At 36.4% G+C, this 21,318-nt stretch overlaps 1 protein-coding gene across 2 annotated transcripts in view; it reads right to left on the bottom strand.

The window, feature by feature from the left end:
* AXIN1 (axin 1) overlaps positions 1 to 21,318 on the bottom strand; it is a 188,665-nt gene that overhangs the window by 6,801 nt on the left and 160,546 nt on the right. The window contains exons 6-9 of one of the 2 annotated variants that reach the window (XM_001364971.4): positions 15,730 to 16,277; positions 13,450 to 13,626; positions 6,989 to 7,234; positions 1,266 to 1,373 (exon numbers count right to left, since the gene is read on the bottom strand). In XM_001364971.4, coding sequence (XP_001365008.1) covers positions 1,266 to 1,373; positions 6,989 to 7,234; positions 13,450 to 13,626; positions 15,730 to 16,277 — 1,079 coding nt within the window. The remainder of the gene's footprint in view (positions 1 to 1,265; positions 1,374 to 6,988; positions 7,235 to 13,449; positions 13,627 to 15,729; positions 16,278 to 21,318) is intronic. The other variant, XM_056805760.1, reaches the window with a different exon arrangement.

The following is a 21,318-nucleotide window of genomic DNA, read 5'->3' as shown; positions in this document are numbered from 1 at the left end:
ATTTCTGTTCTTTTATAACTCCCTGAGCGGTCAACTACTCAGAAGGGAGTTTGTGGCTGCTTGAATCAATTCCCACAGTTTTTCCAAGAAGTCTTATAAGGGTCTGCAAGGTAGTGTCTGGGAGCAACAGCGATCAGTTTTACATTCAGCGGATTGTATGTGGAGTTAGTGCACACTGCCAGGAACATTAGTCAGCTCACTGTACCACAACTAAATGGGCAGAATACAGAGGCTTTGATGCCAGATGCCCCTACCCTCCAGTAGAGCAGCTGACTTGATCCCTCTGAGCAAGGGGTCCGTGTCATCATAAAGTTCCTTCTAGGGAAACTCTAATCTGATATCTGAAGCTATCCAGAAAGAGGGCTCCCACTCAAAGGCTCAATATCTGTGTCCCACTCAATATACAAATTGCAGAATCTTAAAGAGATGGAAGTTCTCTTTGGAAGTTTTCTAGTTCAATCTCAAAGTCCTCACGACACTTCCTTTTCACAGAGCTTCAGGTGTAATTATCATCTACAAACACAGGCAGTATCTTTGTTGCCAAAACAGGAGCTTTGCTTGGTGGATTTGGGCCAGAAAGTGTAGTTATGTGGGAAACTCTGGGGTCATTTTTGATTTCTAGGGTCTTGAAGTAGTGAAGTTAAATGAGTATTTTCTATAGTTGTCATTTCCTGTAAGAATATTAACATTTTAAAAACATACAGATTCAATGAGCAAACAAATAATACTTTTAAATTAATAATTTTCATTACCTTGAAAAGTTTTTGTTCAAGGAAGCTGTCTTTTCTAAAGTTCTGATGGGATACTTTAAAAATGGGGAGGAGAGCAAAAAGGGTATAAAAGTTGGATTGCTATGAAAAACAGATAACTCCAAGGCCCCTTTTAGGAAAATTTGGCAACAACCATTCGACTTTAATTGATTGTGGACAAAGTATATTGATGGGTAAATCTCTGTAAACCTGAATACTGTCCCTCGCTATACTGATGTCAAAATGTCTCCCTTTGAAAGACAGTATGGCATACAAAAGGTTGTATGTCATAAAAAAAAAAGCACAGGCTCTGGCGCTATCTGTACCCTCTAAGTCCTTGTCCGTTTCCAAAATTAGTTCTATAGCTTGGGAGCTCTCTAATTGTGGGGAACAGGAGGGAAGGAATAAATGGGTCAACTACTCAATAGCCAGTGACTTTTTCCATTCATAAAAGCAGGCCTCTGGGACCTTGGTTTCTAGATGTATAGAGAACACATGAAGCGTAGTGGCACCTACTCAGACTCGGAGAGGTCCATGTCGGAGACAGCTGGTACCACATTCAGCATTGGCATACAAGCTGGCCTGACAGAAGAGCGACCCCGCTGGATAACCTCTTGCACATACCTAAAGAATAATCTTTATATATTAGATGTGGCAGGTTTACCCCCATTTCTACGATCCAACATAAGTATAAAGCTAACCTTTCAAGGAACAACACCTAAAATCCTTTAGGAAGTTTAGGAGTGTTCACTCATTATCTACAAGCTTCTTAGAAGTGTAGCAAATACAATGAAACTTATAACCCAAGATAAATAAGTCAAGCTTCTCAAAGCCTAATAATAAGCTTTAGATGATGGTTTGTACATTGGAAGAATGGGAGTTTGTCAGTTCATCTGTAATGGTCCTATTTTGCCTCAGCATTGTAAGCTATAAATAATTCCACAGATAATCTACTCTTTAGCACTGAGAGACTAAATATGTTTTTCTCTGTGTAATAGGGTTACTACTAGTAAGTTGCTCTTTTTCTCTCTCCAGGCAATGCACATATTTAAAATCTGAAAAGGCTTGGAAGAGGTCTTTAAGAACACATTTCCACATATTTCACTTTAATATTAATAATAATATCACCACCTTTCTCTGGAAGATCTTAAAGTGTATTATTTGCAAACTTCTTATTAAACAATTTATATTAATTTGTTTTTCTTTTCAGATTCATTATATATGATTTCCTTTCTCCACATCAATGAAATAATCCATAAGTCAATGGGCATAATTCTGTATAATTCAGATAATACTCCTTTGTCCCTCAACTGGGGAATGACTGAACAAATTGTGGTATATGATGATGATGGAATACTATAGTGCTGTAAGGAATGATGATCTGGAGGATTTCTATACGAATTGGGAGAACCTCAATGAATTGATGTAGAGTGAAATGAGCAGAACCAGGAGAATATTGTACACAGAAAGTAAAACACTGTGGAAAAATCCAATGTAATGGACTTTGCTACTAGTAGTGCCAAGATACTCCTGAAGGACTTATGGGAAAGAATGCTAACCAAATTGAGAGAAAGAACTATGGCAGTAGAAATGCAAAAGAAAAACAACACGACATCATTTATCATATGAATATATGGGTATGTGATTTGGGGGTTAGGCTTTAAAAGATCACTCTATAGCAAAAATGGATAATATGGAAATAGGTACCAAGTGATAATATCTGTACAACTCAGTGGAATTGCTTGTCAGCTCTTGGAGTGTGGAGGAAAGAGGGGAGGGAAAGAAAATGAATCATGTAAACATGGAAAAATATTTTAAAATAAAAAGAAATTAAAAAAAAAACACCTCAGTATTGATAAAGGACACCCGGGGATGCTAATATGAGGGAGTCAAAACTAAGAAAATATTCCAAGGAAAAGAATGGCAAAAAATGGGTCATTCTAGACAATAATTCTATATCTCAGAAACCATATATACAAGAACATTTATAGTAGTTCTTTTGTTGTGGCAAAGAATAGGAAAGGGAGGAGATTCCTATTAACTGGGAAATGGTTGAACAAATTATGATATTTAAATACTGTTGAGCTGTAAGAAATGAAGATGATGGTTTTAGAAAAACTTGGGAAGACTCTGATAGACTGATGCAAAAAGACTCAAAGAACCTGAAGAACAATTTATACAGTAATAGTAATATTAAGATAATAAACTTCAAAAGGTTAAAGTAACTGATCAACACAATGACCAACCACAATGCCAAAAAATGAAACATGTCATCTACATGTTATTCCTGAAAGAGAACTAATGGATTCAAATAGTATACAAGCATATTGTCTTTTTCTTTTTTGGGGAGAGAGGAAGGGGCGAGATGGCTAATGTGGAAATTTGTTTTGCATGTGCCCATATATATTTGGAATGAATTTTGTTTTTCTTGTCTTATTAATATATTGGGGAAGATATTTCTGCCACAAAGAATTCCTCTCAATTCAAAATGAAGTTCAAATACTAACTTCTGAATACTGCTTTTTCTTATATCACCAACTGCTATGTTCGTTCTTCAAATATTATCTTGTATTTAACAGCTTTGTAATTTTTTTGTATTTTGCTACAATTAAATTTATTTTATATACTTAAAAATATATTGGGGAAGGAGGGAATTTCAAATGGAAGATATAATAAAACTGAATTTTAAAAAATTCACTCTCTCTTCCCTTCCTAATTTTTTATTTCCTGGGTCTTTCCTTACAAAATCAGCAGCTGCTTATAAAACCAAAGCAAACTAACAAAATTACTCCTAGATCAAGAAACACAAGCAAAAAGTTTTTCCTCATCTTTAAGAGTCATCTATAAAACCTCATGTGAGATTTGTTCTATACTGATATTTGGAAAAATTTCTTTCTGGGGAGACCTGGCAGCAAGAAAGCAGGTTGCACAAAGGAGCATGGAGAAAATAGATTTTAATGCTTATTTTATCAATTTCTAGCACAAACTTAAAGCAGAACACTGGTCCTAGATAGCACAAAGAACTAAAATATGACTTTACCTTTAAAGAATCTCTAAGTGAAAATGGAGATGAGACAAAGTTTTTCAGGAAAAAACCTACTGCAATAACAGACCAATAAATTGTTAAAAATTAAGAACGCAGGACACCAGGGACTTACTGAGTTCACATGGAAGATCTCTTGGCAAAGATAATAACTAGCTCCTGAATATCAACACTGTGACTTCCCAGGTGCAGAAAAGATTTTCTAATTTGAAGAACTTTTGAACTAGTCTTCCAATGGGATATAGATAGAGAAATAAATCCATCTAGGAGTTAGGAACCTTGCTGAGAAGAATGTGTCTATTTGTATCTTTTGACAAGATGAGAAGAGTTAGCAGCAAGAAGAAAAACCTGATGACTTTTTCCAGCTTCTGCTAACCTTATGAATTGGAAGATCATCAGATGTGAGAACAGTTAATGGTAAACGTAGTTGGTCTTTAGGGTTCTAAATAACTGTCACAATTTTTCTGTCTTAAAGCAAGTGAGAACAGTTAAAAAATATATACTAATTCATAATACTGTTACCACCTTGCACATATAAGATATATTGTCAGATAGGGCAATAAAGCCAGGTTATTTATACAGAAATGGGAAAATTATAACTTAGCTGTTATTATTACTTTTCTTTTATATATGTGATTGTGGTTAGGAGTTTGTAGCAAGGAGAACAAGAAGGCAATTGGGAAATAAGGAAGAGTGAGATAGGCAAGACCTACTTCAGTTTGGGCAGAGCCACATCAGCTTCAAGAAAGGCAACAATTTCACCATAATTATTATTATTATTATTATTACTATTATTACTATTACTACTATTACTACTACTACTACTACTACTATTACTACTACTACTACTACTACTTTTAAACCCATAACTTCTTTCGTAGAATTGATTGAACTACTGTCTTTAAGGCAGACGAGTGTCAAGGGCTAGGAAATTGGTGTTAAATGACTTGTTTTGGGTTACACAGCTAGTAAGTGTCTGAGGCCACATTTGAATCCAAGGCCTCTTGTCTCCAGGCCTGGGTCTATCCACTGAGGCACCAAACTAACACTATTCTTTATTTCCTAATACTTAAAAATTCTTGCTGCCAGTACATTATGATGTATTTTTCTACTCAACCTCTTTCATGTCTACATAATAACTCAGCTTAATACTCAGAATGAATAGCTTAAGTGATGTTAATTAGTCTGTGATTCTACTCCTACTTGAATGCCTTTTCTTAATAAAAACAAAACAAAAATATAACAGTTCTAAAGTTTGATCTATCAAGGAGTAAGATGGTCAATCTCCAGGAAAAAATCATTTGAATAGAATCATTTTTAAAAGCCGGAATGACCTTTAGAGCTGACCTAATTCAAGCCCTTCATTTGCCAGTTGAAGAAACCGAGACCCTCAAAAGGTAAGTGATTTTCATTACAAAGGAGCCAAATTCAACTGAAGGCTATCATAACAGCTGAGTGGTATAGCAGAGAGTACTTGGCCTGGAATCAGGAAGATTTTTCTTCATGAGTTCAAATCTGGTCTCAGACACTTACCAACTGTGTGAGACTGGGCAAATCACTTAACCCTGTTTGCCTCCATTTCCTCATCTGTAAAATGAGCTAGAAGAGGAAATGGCAAACCACCCCAGCACTTTTGCCAAGAAAACCTCAAATGGAGCCATTTAGATCCATTAAACATGATTACAAAGATTGAACAACAAAAAAAGTATCTTAAGGATAACTCAACACATTTTATAGTTCCATAATCTGTGGAGGCACTGAGTGAGAAAACAAAACATTCTTGGTTAATAACACTTTATGTATCTCAACTTGGTACCAAGGTGAAAGACCAAAGGTGCTAAACTCCCATTTCATCAAAATTAAAGAGAAAGTGTGGTTTAAGGGAAGTTAATTTGCCAAGGAAATTAATAGTAGGTTCTCAAATTATCCTTCTTCTATCCTTTACCCTTTTAATAAATTATCCTAGGTCATCAGTTGACATGTGTAAAATTAGAAGGGTGGATTCAATGACCCTGAGATTCCTTCCAACTCTCCATCTATGATCCTATGATCTTTCTATTATTGGGGAGATGCTGATAAGAGTACTGCTCAAAAGCTCTGTCAATCCTCCATGTCCTAGGCATACCACTTGAGCCCTGTAATGAAAGCTATGAAGCAGGTGGTAATTCTTATGGTTGCACATTATAAGGTTAAAATTATACTTGTGTGCAATGTTTTATGGTTATAAGGACTTAAAAGGAACTTATTTATCAGAATACTCAGGTTGCATGCTTCTAGCATGACAGAGGGGTTATTTAAAAGAAAAAATAAATAAAATCATGAAATATAATATTTACATTAACATTATAGTAAGGATGCAAGTATACAAATCTGAAAACAGATTTTGAAGTTTATTTCCTTAATGTAGTTGTAAATATAGCTATTTAAAGCTCTCACTTGAAGTCTTCACTTTGGTACTTAGGCTGACATGAAAAACCTAATTTTCCCTGAAACTATACTTTTTTGTTATTTTGAATCATGTGGGGGGAAACACTGTCATCTCAAACTAAAAGGCAAAGAGTCAGGTTCCTCTTTCAAAACATCTTTTCAAACTGACCAATGCTATGGTTAGTGATTCAGAACACTGATTAGGCACTGCATGAATAATTCTATTTCACTTCCTTTCAGAATGACCCAAGATAGCCCCCAGTTTAATCAAACACCTTCCACTCCTTCTGGTCCTTTATCAGAGCACTCAGGGAATATGGGATTTACTTTATTGTCTTTCTCCTCTGAATGAAGAGGCTGGGGTAACTACTCATGGGAGTGGTCCAGCCTCTTGCCTTAATCCCTAGAAGTACCAAAAAATAGTTGCCTAAACTGGGCTGTTGTGCTCAAAAGGTTCTTTGTTGTGAATTTCAGGAAAATATTTATAAGCATTCACCTAAATAAAGTGAAGTCTACTTGATGAAGTTAGGTTGAGTGAGGAAGGACTGAAATACAAGCAGCCAGTATCAGTTTAAAGTAAAAACCAAAGGTTTCCTATACTGATGTCCTTTTCTTAAACAGGGTATTTCAAGACAGATCACTCATCAAATTTACTTACTTTGGGATTTCAGAAAGCTTAGTTATCATAACAATATAATCAATGTTTACCTCATCATTTTTATAACATTAATTTTCTCTGAAACTCCAATCAACTGAAACTAACTCCTACCTCTGCTTGGTAGGTAATTTTCCAGTTCTTTTCTCTTCTTCTTCTAGGCGCCTTCGGGCTTCCTCTAGTTGAGTAAGGGGGTTTGGGGCTGGGTTAGGTGGCATTGTTGGGTCTTGGATGAAAAGATGAGACGGCTGGACAACATTCCGGAGCTGAGCGCTCACCCAAGGATGTACAGCACCAGGACGTTCAATGGAAAGTGGTCTGGAACTATCATGGCCCAACTGCTTCTTAGTCCCTGAAGACCTTTTTAAAAATAAAATGAAATTCAGTCAACATAGATTTTTGAGGGAACAAACAAACTTGATCATCAGGTGCATTGGAGTCATTATTCTCTTCTTCCCTCATCTCCTATATAGTGACAGAAAACCTCACTGATTTTCATAGATTGGGAAGACATAAAATAAGCAAGTCTTTAAGCTTTTATCAGACCCCCAAAACCAAATAGGATACATTGTCAACATCAGCTTACCTAAAATTTATTTGGCTACCCTGTTTGCAGTATCTCCTTTATATTCATTCTGGATGCAGAGGCACAATTACTTTAAAAAAACACTTTAAGATTGTTCACCAAGTAGGCTTAAAAAGCTAACTACATTAATCATATCTATCACAGAGTGTTGTAGAAACCTAGTAAATGATCACAGAATTCTTTGTTGTAGTAACATCACAAGAGTGTTGTTTACGTGATTTGAGAATATCCGATCAAACTGTAGAATATCATGTATGTGAGAGAATTGATTATATCCTATATAATAAACATACCATGATACCATGGCAGAGCACTGTGTGTGATGCCTATGTACATGGGCTGAATGCACGGAGTATCTCATCTCATTTATCTGACTGTGACATCACATCTGGGCAGATAACCCTGGGTCCTCAGAGAGGTCGCTGGATGGACCTCTGGAGCTAATTACTGGTAATAAAAATTCATAACACAAGAATTCTGTTATGTGCGGCTACACTATAAATTGGTTCAGTTTTAATTCCTGGGAATTTGTTAAAGCCTTAGTTAAAAATGGCTGTCTCTTCTAGACATATGGAATCTTGAAGTATATGCTGCAATTAAAATTTAAAACCCCCAAAATGTATATGAGGAGAATGAGTTGCCAATTTTCTTAAGTTAATGCAAAGAATATTTTTAGGTGACAGATTCTATCAGTATTTTGTGCAAAATTTCAGGAAAGAGGGAATTTTTAAGTTCCTACTAGATTCCTACTAGATTCCAGGCACTATGCTAAGTGCTTTACAAATATCTCATTTGATCCTCACAACAACCATGGGAGGTAAATGCTACTATTATCTCCATATTATAGTTGAGGAAATTGAGGCAGACAGAGGTTATATGACTTGCTCAGGGTCACCTAGGTAGTAAGAGTCTGAGGCTGATTTTGAGCTTGAGTTTTCCTAATCTAGCTGTGAGAGAATCGGTGATGTTTCCTGAAGTGGAGGAACAGAAAAGATAAAGCTGAGAACCCTATATTTTATTTGGGCAGTTTCAAAAGGCCTTTATACTACTGCAAAGTTGTCTAACAGACATTTAAAGTTGCCAGGAGATAGATTCTGCAAAGGAAAGTCATGATATACTGTGTAGAATATAGATACTTACAGATTACATGCTTTATAATAAGATTAACTTCTTAAAGCACCTTCAAATGTATTTTTTTAATCAATTCTCCTGAATAACTGATATCTTAGCATCTCCAGAGTGTACCTGAGTAAAACTCAATTCAACTGTCAGCAATACTGGCTCACATACATAGTCCTTTACAGTTTACACTTCCTCACAGTTCCTGGAGGGAAGCAATGTAAAGATTATCATCTCTGTTTTAGAGATTAAGAAAATGAGGCTCAGAGAGATAACCTGACTGGCTTGGGATCTTTTAAACCTGTCCTCTGATTTCTAGTTCAGTGTTCCAAGACCCAGGGTACATTCCTGCTTGCCTCAAGATAACAACAGTTAAGAAAGAATTATACTATAGTTGTTACCATGTTTGTGATGTCCCATCAGGAAAAAATGATAACCCTTTTGTGTCAGTATGCTTTAGCTCTAGTTTCAAATTACTTAAGATACAAACCATAATCCCATTTCCAAGATCAAAGGAAGATGGGGCGAGTGCATATGATTCATATCTTAGGAATCTACAATTTTAGTTAGAATTTAACCAAGTATTCATACCATGCTAAGATCTGCCTTGGAAGGATTCCAAAGTCTAGGCAGCAGCTGGGTTTTAGAAAAACAACTTGCACTTCTTATTTCTTTTTCTGTGTATGTGTACGCACACACACAAGCTCATGCACGTGTGTGCGCGCACATACACACACATCAAATACAGCGATTCATTGCAAAATAAATGACCAAAGGAAGAATACAAGGAGGAAATATCGTTTATTTTTAGAAGCCTTAACTTCCATCTTGCAATCAATACTGTGTATTGGTTCCAAGGCAGAAGAATGGTAAGGGCTAGGCAATGGGGGTGGTCAAGTGACTTGCCCAGGGTCACACAGCTGGGAAGTATCTGAGGCCACATTTGACCCTAGGACCTCCCGTCTCTAGGCTGGCTCTCAATCCACTGAGCTACCCAGTTGCCCCCTCAACGATAACAAGGGAACTACTTCTGGCTCCTAGTCATACCTGCTTATGCCTGACAAGGTAAAACTGTTTTACCCAATGGAGGATATCAGGGAGTAGAAGGAAGAATGAAACATAAGCTCCTTCCCCAGGACCCTAGAATCCTTGATAGTAGATGCCAAAAGCAGAAGAATTGCTCTGTGCATCACTGACCTGAATGATAAATTAATACCTTCCCATAATCCGCTAGTCCCTCTAATTCCTCCTGTCCAAGGTTCTGACAAGTCTATGCTTAGCCTGCCTTTTTCTTTCCCATCTTTGACTCTAGGTGGTAACAGCATGCTTAGCCTCCTCTAGGGTAAGCAAGTGTTGGACAATGTACAGCCTCATTTCCCCAGAGCACAAGGCAAGGAAGGTCCCTCACCTGGGAAAAAAATTAGACAGAGCTGGCAGGACATAAATCTATGAGTGGGGTCCAGAATCAGCACTGATGTCCAGTTGAGGAAGTGGAATAAGAACATATAGGTTTGGGGACAAGGGAACCCTAATTTTTAGGGAGTTGGCTCCAGAATCTTTGTTTTTATAAAGTAAAAATGTTTATGCCTAAGAGAACAATCATAAGGATAAAATATATTACATCAGGTACACTGCCAACCTGAACAAAGATACTGGGGAGAATCAAAAGTGATCAGAGGAACTAACATCTTACTCTTTCTTTAAGGCTTAGCTAAAATGCTCCCTCATCTCCTTCCTTTTCTCTTACCCCTGGACAATTCCAGAAATCTTTCCCCACTTAATTTAATGGTACTTTTAAATACTCAAGTCACATTTATTATATTCTAATTAGTGTTTAATTTATCTGTATGTATCTCTTATCTTCCTCTTACTTAGAGTATAAATTTCCTGAGGGTAGGGACAATGTTATTCCTTTTCTTTTTTGTATTCCCTCTAATGCCTAGAACAATACCTTGTACATGGAAAGAGCTTAATAAATGTTTATTGAAATAATTACTCACCCCACAATATGACTAAGCTAAACAGACTCCAAAGGAGATAAGTGAGAGAAACAAATGGATATTAGAAATTTCTGTAGTTAACTGCCTGACAATACATATCATTAATATCTCTCTTTGAATGCTTTTTTGGTTTGTTTGATTTTAACAATGCTGAATGTGGTGGTAGGAATTCTAGCTTTATAACAAGAAAAAGGAAAGGGAGATGAAGATGGAAAAAAAGATGAAGAGGAAATAGAGAGCTTAGTAGAGGAAGGGTTAATAGAAATATAAAATGTAAATAAGGGTTAAAAGAAATAAAAAGGATTAGAAAGATTATTTAATCCAAACTGGGAGGGAAGTAGCATTTAGAACAGATTTCTTTTAAACACAAGTTAGAAAAAGTGGAAGAAAGAAATGATTGATCAGTGAGAGGCATGAACAGTGTTCAACCCCTAACACGTGCCAAAAATAGCACAAAGTTTCATTTTTTTGACATTTGGACTGGTTACATGTTGCCATAGCTGATATGAGCTGTGAGAATTATTGGTCAGAGAATAATAAAAATACCTTTCCCACTTTAGATTTTGCGTTAACAATGAGTATTTACCTCAGATCTTTTCCTGACTATAAATCAGATGCTTTCCCACCCTGTCCCCTGCAAACAGAACATACTCAATATATCACTAGCATTCTTTAACTTTCTCCCAATCTCTGATAAATTAGTACCATTTCTGCCACAGAAAGGAAGGGCTCATCACTCTTCTGGGGAAGACAATTGGCTTGTGACTACTTAGTTGTCTCTTACTCTTCGAACATACTATCCATGGGATTTTCTTGGCGAAGCCATTGGAATGATTTGCTATTTCCTTCTCCAGAGGATTAAGGCAAAAAAAGGCTAAGTGATTTGTCCCAGATTACATAGTTAGTGAGTTTCTGAGTCTGGATCTGAACTCGGGCCTTCCTGACACCAGGCCCAGAGCTCTGTTCACTGAGTCATCTAGCTGCTTCTGGACAATTGGGTTGGGTTTCAGCTAATCATTAAGAGGGCCATTTAAACCTGAAACTAAGGTTGGGGCTAGAATCCAGCTATGAAGGATTGAGCACTCTGAAAGGTTGGGCTAAGTGTGAGGACTGGTCAAATTGGTCAATTTGAGGGAAATTGGTAGGGACTGTAAAAATAAAATAGGTTGTTACAAGTTGAAATAAATAACTGAAGCTATGTATGTTTACTTACTTACATACATGTTACCTAGAGATTTTAGTTGAGTGAATAGTTTTACACTTTGACAGCATGATGACTTACTATAGGAGAAGGTTTAGAGTCAAAAGGAGTTAGTCTCCAAATCTGGTCTCAGACATTTCTTAGCTGTGTGACCCTGGGAAAGTCATTCAACTCCCAATGCCTAGCCCTTCTTGCTCTTCTGCTTTGAAAACAATACATAGTATCTATCAAAGATAGAAGATGGAAGGTAAGGGTTAAAAAAAAAAAGACCCAGTCTATAGCTACTGCCAAAGAGTATTAAAGCTGAGAGGAATTTTAAAGTTTGTTCTTTCTAAGATGTATATTTTATAGTCCAGGAAAATGTAGCTCAGAGGTTAAACAGTAAGTTTCAAGGTTGCAAATTAAAGGGAATATTTCTTAATCCTTTGGGTAGTGGCAGTGGAAATGACCAGACCCTAAAATAAGGTATCCAGGGTGTTTCTGTCAGACTCTGAATCACTTTTGTGTTTTAAGTGATAATCAGGTGGTAAACTCCTAAAATATTTAGATCATTCTCAGATGAAGTCATTATCACTCCCAAAAATAAACATGTGAGAGCAGTACCACAGTGCATGCTAGAAAACAAAAATGACCTAACAACAGGTCTTTTCCACCATTAACTTTCCGTATTCTCTCCAGGTTTGTTTTTCTATTGATTTGTCTGATAAGGAGAGAAAGACTGGATCTGAACTGAGGACACTATAATATATGAGTAATCCTAATTTAAAGGTAGGATATAGCCTCAATCTGGTAGGCTTATACTTAGTTGAGGCAAATTACCATTAGTGTTTTTTTTTAAGTGTTCAGTGCAGCTTATCCTTTACACCACCCTACCTTAAAAATTCCTCAGGATGACCATGGTTCAAGTTCCTTTTTCTGAATTGATAAGCAACCTGAATTGATAAGTTTCCTGACCTGGGCCCTATGCCAATGAATCAAAGGCTTAGTCCCTTTCCCTACTGAATTGTGAAGAGGATTTCAAAGAACAAAAACTCCCTTCATAATGTCTGAGTCACATAAAGCCTGACCTGACACAATGTATTTGAATTAATATAATAACAGGGACTGAGTCTATTTCAATAAGACAGTGTTTGCTGGTTAATAGATTGCAATATTTTCTTGTAGATCCTACCTGAATCTGAACGGATACTCTTTCCACTGATATTGCTCATAACTTCTCTATAACTATATCACATATTGTGGTCACCTGGATATCAAGCAAAAAGCATGTCTTGAGAGGCCCCCTAAGAGAGGAAGCCTAGCCCCCCTCAAGGCTCTTTCCACTCTACTGCAAGGCTTTTCTTCAGTGTCCCACTCTGGGATTCATGTCTAATGTAAGGGCTGGATTTCCTTTATAACTGGTTAAAAAAAAAAAACAGGGGGCAGCTGGGTAGCTCAGTGGATTGAGAGCCAGGCCTAGAGACGGGAGGTCCTAGGTTCAAATCTGGCATCAGTCACTTCCCAGCTGTGTGACCCTGGGCAAGTCACTTGACCCCCATTGCCTAGTCCTTACCACTCTTCTGCCTTGGAGCCAATATTGACTCCAAGACGGAAGGTAAGGGTTTAAAAAAAAAAAAAACTGGTTAAAACAAATATGCTTGTATACTCTTTACACTTTGCAGTTCCTTACCCGTGGTTTGTTTTTTTATGCCTGCTGATTTCCTTTTCTCCTTCTATTATCCACTGCATGATTTTTTGATTCTTCTCCACATCTTCTGGAGACCCAGGCATTTCATAGTTGGAACCAGCACTTTTCCCTGAATCAGCCTTCTTTGAATTTCTTTTAGAGAGCATACTAGTTTTTCCACTGAAAGAACAAGATTTTAAGGTTAGTTTTTCTCATAGAATCACATAACTTGGGAGGCAGAAATCTCTCCAGGATGGCAAAAAAGAACCAATTCCTTGTGTGAAGATGTGTGTGGATGGGGCAGACTTCGCCTCCTGAGAGTAACATCCTACTTCTTTAGTTACTGTTCTTAGAAGATTTTCCTAATATGCCAAAATCTGATGGTGTAACAATTATCCATTTCTTCTGGTTTTATTCTCTTGCTGAACAAATCTGATTCTTCTCTTTTATATGACTGCTTTCATCTTCATTTTATATTTAAGGTATCATCAATAGGGATATGGATTCTTCATTGAAAATGTAGGCAACATAACCTTATAACCATCATCTCTGCATGGCATCTTACTCAGTAGGTAATGCTCAGTAAATATTTATATAATAAATTGTAACCTAAAAAATAAGTGTAGCAAGAAAAATATTTTTTCTGATAAATGAAAACAAAAAAAAAACCTCCAAAATTTTAAAAGATGAATCATGATATTTTGGTCACCTTGACTTTCAATTTTTGCATGATTGTAATCAGGAAATCTGTGGTTTGATTCATTATCCTCAGAGAAAAAAGGTGAGAGAAATCAGCACTTTAGAAGGACAACCTAATAAAAAGATTTAGATATAGTTTCATTATATTGTAGTCAAAGATGACTGTTAAACTGAGTTTGGTGTTGGAACCTTCCTAGAGATGATGGGAAAGAAAAAGCTAAACTTCTATGAAACCCTTTATTTCAATACTCTTGCTTTATACTAACCATTACCATGTCAGAGGATTTTCATCGGAAGTCAGGGAACTTAAAAAAATTTTAATTTTAATTTTGTTATTTCACTATAACTGTTATCTTTATAATCCTGTGGATTTTTATTTATATATTTAAAAAAATTCTGAGGAGTCCAAAGGCTTCAGACTGCTAAAGGGGGCCATGAAATAAATAAGGAAAGCACTGGCATTTTACCTGGGAAAGCTGTGATGAAGTGTGACACAAAGACAATCACACCCACCCTTGTTCAGTGGAACTGGACTTTCAAGGTATGTAAGAGAAATATAGGAACCTAGCTTTTTTTCTGGGGGGTTTCTGGTACTTTAGACAGAGGTGGAAATTATAATTTGCTTAGTAGTTTTGAAATAATTATTATATCTGAATGATCTATAAATATCTATATTAAAATATCTATATAATATATGTACACACATATACACAATAAATATCATGTTGATTTTATGTAAATATGTATACAGACTCACCGCCAGCAGAGCAAGCATTTGCGTTTGAATGAACAGGCAGGAGAGGAAGCATGGGCAACAACACAGAAGTTAAGACATCTGTTGCCCAGTCAAGACTAAATGACCTATGAAGAAACGGTCAGTTCTCTGGATAATAAAGGAATGGGTTCTTCATTGGCTTTCTAGATCTGGGGGTCTCTTGCTTTTACATTTTTGAGCATTTTCCAATTTCTGTACCATTCTGTATGTCTTTGTAGAGTTCTTCCCCACCTCTACTACTTAACAGCTGAACTGAGGCTGAGAAAGGAAGAGAGATCCTACATGTCCAGTGCTGAAGGCCATCCTGGTGGCTATGACTTTTGAGGAACAGTTAGAGAGGCAGATAAACTCTGAGTGTTGGGGAACTCTTGTCAACAGGGATTGTTTAGGTCTAGAGTAGATTCCACTTTCCCTGGGTATGTGAACTCAGCAGGTCTTTCGTTTTGTTTTTTGAATAGTAATCCAGGAAAAATGTTCCAAGATTCCTTCCCTTTTGCAGGCAGCCAGTTTAAACCTTTGTTAGAATGATTATTCTCTATGTGTTAAAATGTAATTTTAAAATTAGAAATCCTTTCAAAATCCACAGATGCTGATTTCATACAATATAACTTACTCTTCTACAAAGGAAGATCTCTTATATACCCTGCTTTCTAAGCTTTTTCTTCCTAATCCTTCCTAAGGTAGGCAAAGCAACAGAGATAAAGAACCACCACCAATATAATGAACACAAGGGGTTCTAGTTTCAAATGTGCCAACTCAAGCCAAAAACTAAGATTTTTCAAAGTCTAGTCATTCTTTAGGACCCTTACCTGTAACCCAATCCATCCACAGGATTTGAAGTTAGCCCCATGTTTTCACTGTAGTTTCGAGATTTGGTTGCATAGTTATGTGACTCTGCATTCCAAGCAAAGCTGTTTTGAACCCTCTGAGTGGCTTCAGCCTCAATTTGCTCTTTTGGTTTCATCACACTGTGGTGATGAATATGGTGGTAGACATGTTTGTGGTGGTATAAATTAGCTGCATCTAATTTCATTCCTGATTTTGTACAGTGCTTGCTATGTCCAGAAGGTCCTGTACCCAGTGTCCCTGGAATCTTAGCTGTGTGACCATTGTCTGGGGAGCGTGGCTTTGGGGAATGATGTCCAGGTCCTGGGGACTGGCAACCTGGTGTCTTCATGACTCTCTGTACGTGCTCATCAAGGATGCTCTCAGGATTTTCCTCATGGACATCTCGGATCCCAGTGCAGCCCATTTCTGTATAACGGGGAGGGAAATGGTGCAAGGTCTGCGCAGAAGGCAGCTTGTGACTAACTATTGGAGGACCAGAAGAGACATTTGCATCCTCACCTTCTTCTTCCTATTATGAAGAGGAAAATGGTGCAAGTTAAGCAATTCATTTCAAGTTCAGTTTTGTTTCATTAGCATGTCAAACCAAATGAAAAATAGGAAGGGAAGGACTTGTTTAACAGATTGCTTAATTTCTCTGAACGTATTTCTACAAAAACCAAAGTTTCCATAGTGTTTTCCGATGTGTCAATGCTGGGGCTGCCTGCTGAAACTGTCATAGTACGAATGATAAAACAGCACAAGGAAAGAAGAGGAGGAAATGTTTCAAAGGCAGTGCCATTCTACCTAGCAAATTAGCATGTGCTCAAAGTACCACAGGTAAATTTAATAACCTCTAGATAACTCTCCTCTGTTAGTTGGTTGTTGGAGTTCACATCTATAAGGAAGTTCTAAGGGTCTTAGGGTACATATATGCCCAGGTACCAGGTACCCTTGGTCTAGTAAGAACAGCAGGAAAAAAGAAGAATGAAAGAAGGAGGTACATGTATATAGGTAACCTTACTGGTAACAAAGAAAAATCTGCAGGCCATGCATTGTCTGAATCATGCTGGCAAAGATGTCTGCTTTTTTCAAAAAAAAAAAACTACTTCAGAACAATATAATTTTTCTAATAATATTACTTTCTAATCAAAACATCTTCCATAAATTATTGTACTTCAACAAACATGATGATAGTTTCTCAGCATATCCCCTAAGTCTTAGTGAAATTTTAGGCAATCCAAGCTTAATTTTGAACATAAATTCTGAGTTGCAAGATACTTGTGAGATCATCAAGGTTATTCATGTCATTTTAATCTTTTAAAACTTAAAACTAAAGTAAAACTTCAGGAACATACTAAATTCTCTTTGAAACACAAAAGTAGATTCTCATATGGTGTTGGTAGAAACCATCTCTAGTTTATATTCTATACTTCTAGAAACAATAGTTCAGTAATCATGTATTAAATATCTAAAGTGTAATATGTTGAGGGAACATACAAAGGAAAATAAGACATAATACAGTACAGGAGGTGAATCAGAGAAAAGAGTTACAACCTAAAACAGAACAGAACTACATGAGAGGTAGCAAAGTACTAAGAGTATCCCGTCTGGGTGGTAATAGTAGAATCAAAAAGGCTTCATAGGAGAAGTATCATTTGAAGTAGAGTCTTTAAGAATGACAAAGTTTTAAAGATAGGATGAGGTAGGAGAAGAGTAATAACAATTGACATTTACATAACACTTTAAAGTTTGCAAAGTTGTGTTAAATATATTATTTCTTTTGAGCTTCATAACAATTCTATGAGAAGGCATATGACAAGTAGTATTACCCATATTTTACAAAAGAGAAAACTGAGGCTCAGAATGCTTATGGGTCTAACTATGGTAAGACAGCTTGTGGGTATCAGAAAGAACACTTGAATCCAGGTCTTTCTCCAATTCTAACATTCTAACTACAACAGCACATTGATTCTCCAAAGAAGACTCCATCTAACATTGTCTAGGTATCAATATGAACATAGTGAAGGTCTGTGGGGTGGGTGACTAGAGGAATATATCAAGTACTTGTATCCTTATGGATAGTCAATAAATGCATGATCATCAATTATAGAAGAAGGAACTAGAAGGTAAGAGAAGAGTAACACCATCTAGTGGTCATAGAGTAAAGAAGCATCATTCAATTAAAAAATCCCAAAGCTTGATGAATCTGTAGTCCTGACAAAGTATAGCAATAATATCTGCCTTTTCCCCAAATCTCCTTTCCCTTGCACTTCAAATAAGCAACAGCTATTTTTTCAGTTTCATAAATATTTATCCTTGTGTGCTCAAATTGATGATACAAATTAAACATACTACTACAAATGTACAAAGATCTATGATTCTTTTGCTCTTAAATTGATCATAAATTTAAAGCTAAGAGGTATTCAAAGCCATTCGCCTAATTTTACAGGTGAGAAAACTGAGTACTAGAGAGGTTAAGAGACTAGCACAGAGTCACTCGGGTACTATGTCTGAGACAGGATTCAAATCTGGGTCTTTGAGACTCCAAGTCTGAGATTCTAACCATCACATCATCTGCCTTTCAGTGTTGTGCATATTCCACCTACCAATATAGATAGTAACTCCCCTATAACTTATATGGTAGGAGTGAAAGTCTCATTTTGTTTTAATCTTGAAACTGAGCTGCTAACCTGGATTGAATTAGATCTGCTCTACAATTTAGTAGATGGATTTTCAGGAGTAATAATTGGGGCTGACAAAATAATTACTGTGCAGAGCTAATCTGGTGAAGAAGCTCTGGTAAATTCTTGGAAAACAACAGTATCAGTGAAACCTTTCTCTAATTTGAAAGGATCTGCTAAGACTTTGGAGCAATAGATATCTTACTGGGGCTTTAGGACCTAGTAAACTATGGAGGGGCAAGGCTCCTTAACTAAAATCTTTTCCTGATCACTAAAGCAATTCAAAAGAGTAAAAGTGTACAGCTCATTCAGAAGATAAATTATATAACTTCGTAGTCCCATGAATTCAAACATAGTCATAAAATCGTTGGACCTATTAGCCAATTATTTTCTTTCATGACACTTTTTCTTCATGGTTCCTCAACAGAATTTCTAATTACAGATTTAAAGAGACAGATAAGAATTCAAGAGATTTAAGAAAGCTCCTTTTTTTCTGGCATCTATATCTATTTGATGCATGAAGCTACTTGCTGAAGTACAGGTAAAGCTATTGTATTTATAGACATTATTTGTTTCTTTTGCAAAGAATTTTCAAGAAAATATTAATTATTCATTATGGTGCTATTGACAGGTATAGTATTGCTCATTTAAAAATTAACTTTTAAGAAAAATTGTGAATTTAAAAAATCAATGGGACTTTAGTTTAGAATACAAATTAGGATTCTCCTGTGTCAAATACAAATTTTTACGCTCCTTCCCTGTGTTCCTAAACTTCATTCCAAAGGAGAAAAATATGCTCATATTTATTAAATGAAAAATGTACTGAAATTGCAAACAGAATTTCTCAGAGGCTTGAACACTGACCACTAGGTGGGGCATAATTATCAATAACACTATCAAAGTTTTTGTTCAGAGAATTTAGAATTTTAGATTTCATTTTTTAGAATTATTCATTCAATAAACAAGTTGAATATGTGCAAAGTATTGTCGTGGGCACTATGGGAGACCAAAAAAAAAAACACCAAACCAAAATTTTAAAAAGATAAACAGTCCCTACTTTCTTTTAGTTTCATAGGTTATATAATACAATATATTCTAAAAAAATCTTCCTGAGAAACTTTTAAGAAATTATGAAAAAACAAAGGCTCTTTTGTTTATACCAGTTGTTATATTCTCTATATTTTGGCTTAATTTTCACTATTTATTTAATTATCTCTATTATTTCTATTAGAATTATGAAATCAAAGGTACTCACAAATATATCTTAGTTTGTAAATTACTTTCTTCATGGAATTACTGTAATTCTTTTTTTAAAACCCTCACCTTCCGTCTTGGAGTCAATACTGTGTATTGGCTCTAAGGCAGAAGAGTGGTAAGGGCTAGGCAATGGGGGTTAAGTGACTTGCCCAGGGTCACATAGCTGGGAAGTGTCTGAGGCCAGATTTGAACCCAGGAGCTCCCATCTCTAGGCCTGGCTCTCAATCCACTGAGCTACTCAGCTGCCCTCTGAATTATTGTAATTTTATGACTATTTGGAGATTTCATTTTTAGGTCAAAGGAACTCACTTCTGTCCTTTCATACAATCTATATTTACCAATGTTTAGGGTAAATTCTTGGTTAAGAAAAATGTTGCTGCCATCTTAACTTAAAAAAAATACATATAGGGAAGAGAGGAGCTCTTCCTCAGGAAGACAGGAGGGAGGGAGGGAGGGAGGGAGGGAGGGAGGGAGGGAGGGAGGGGGAGGGGGAGAGAGAGAGAGAGAGAGAGAGAGAGAGAGAGAGAGAGAGAGAGAGAGAAGGAACATGAAGTATTTATAAAGTACACCAAAGAGAAAAGAAAGAAGTTTTGGAAGGAAACAGACATGTAGGACAGCTTTGAAAGTAACATTCTGAAATTATTATATATATTTTTGTTGAAACTATAATTCTATTACTGCATCCTAAGTTTCATTAGATTTTTAACAAAAATGTTTTTAAAAATATGAATATAATGATTACAGTTAGCAAACTATCATAGAGAATGTGGGTGTTTTGAAAGAAATAGAAAGTACATTTCTGGCTTAAAGAACTTTGTAACTTAAATGTAAAAGAAAAACATACAAGAGAATATGAGCAAGTTAAAGAGTAGTACAACTGATCAGGAACTGCTTCTTGGAAGAAGTCATTCTGAGACTAGAACAAGGGACAATGGCTACTTCAAGTCACACTAAAAGTGGGGAGCAGTGTGCCAGCAAGGTTCTAAACCCAAATGGCTTTAATATTTTTTTAACATGTATGAGCATTTTATTTAATTTTTTTAGCTTAAAAATTTTTTAAATTTTTTTCCATGTTTCCATGATTCATCCCCCCCAAGCAACTGAACAGCTTTAATGTTGAAAGGGATTCCTGCTTCAGGTAGGAACTATATTAAACAATCCTTAACATCCTTTTTGCTTCTAGGTTTCTTCTCTTCTCTTCTCTTTTCTTTTCTTCTCTCTCTCTCGCTCTCTCCCCCCCCTCCCTCTCCCCCCCCTCCCTCTCTCCCTCTCTCTCCCTCCCTCTCTCTCTCTCTACCTTGTGTCTTAGAATTAATACTATGGTTCCAAGGCAGAAGAGCAGTAAGGGCTAGGCAATGGAGTTCAAGTGACTTGCCCAGGGTCACATAGTTAGAGGTGCCTGAGATCACATTCAAACCTAGGACCTCCCATCTCTAGGCCTGGTTCTCAATTCACTGGGACACCCAACTAACCTCTGCTTCAAGGTTTCTATGAAGTGGAAAAGGATATAAATTCAGTGTGGTAAAGGGATCTCCTTTCTTTGGAATTTTGTAGAAAGATCATCAAATATTTGAGAATTCAAATTTTTTCATTAAATGCCTACACAGAATGATAGATGGTTTTTGAATGATA

The sequence above is a fragment of the Monodelphis domestica genome, chromosome 7, assembly GCF_027887165.1.
Source record: "Monodelphis domestica isolate mMonDom1 chromosome 7, mMonDom1.pri, whole genome shotgun sequence".
Classification (NCBI taxonomy): Eukaryota; Metazoa; Chordata; class Mammalia; order Didelphimorphia; family Didelphidae; genus Monodelphis; species Monodelphis domestica.
This window is presented reverse-complemented; position numbering and strand designations above follow the sequence as displayed.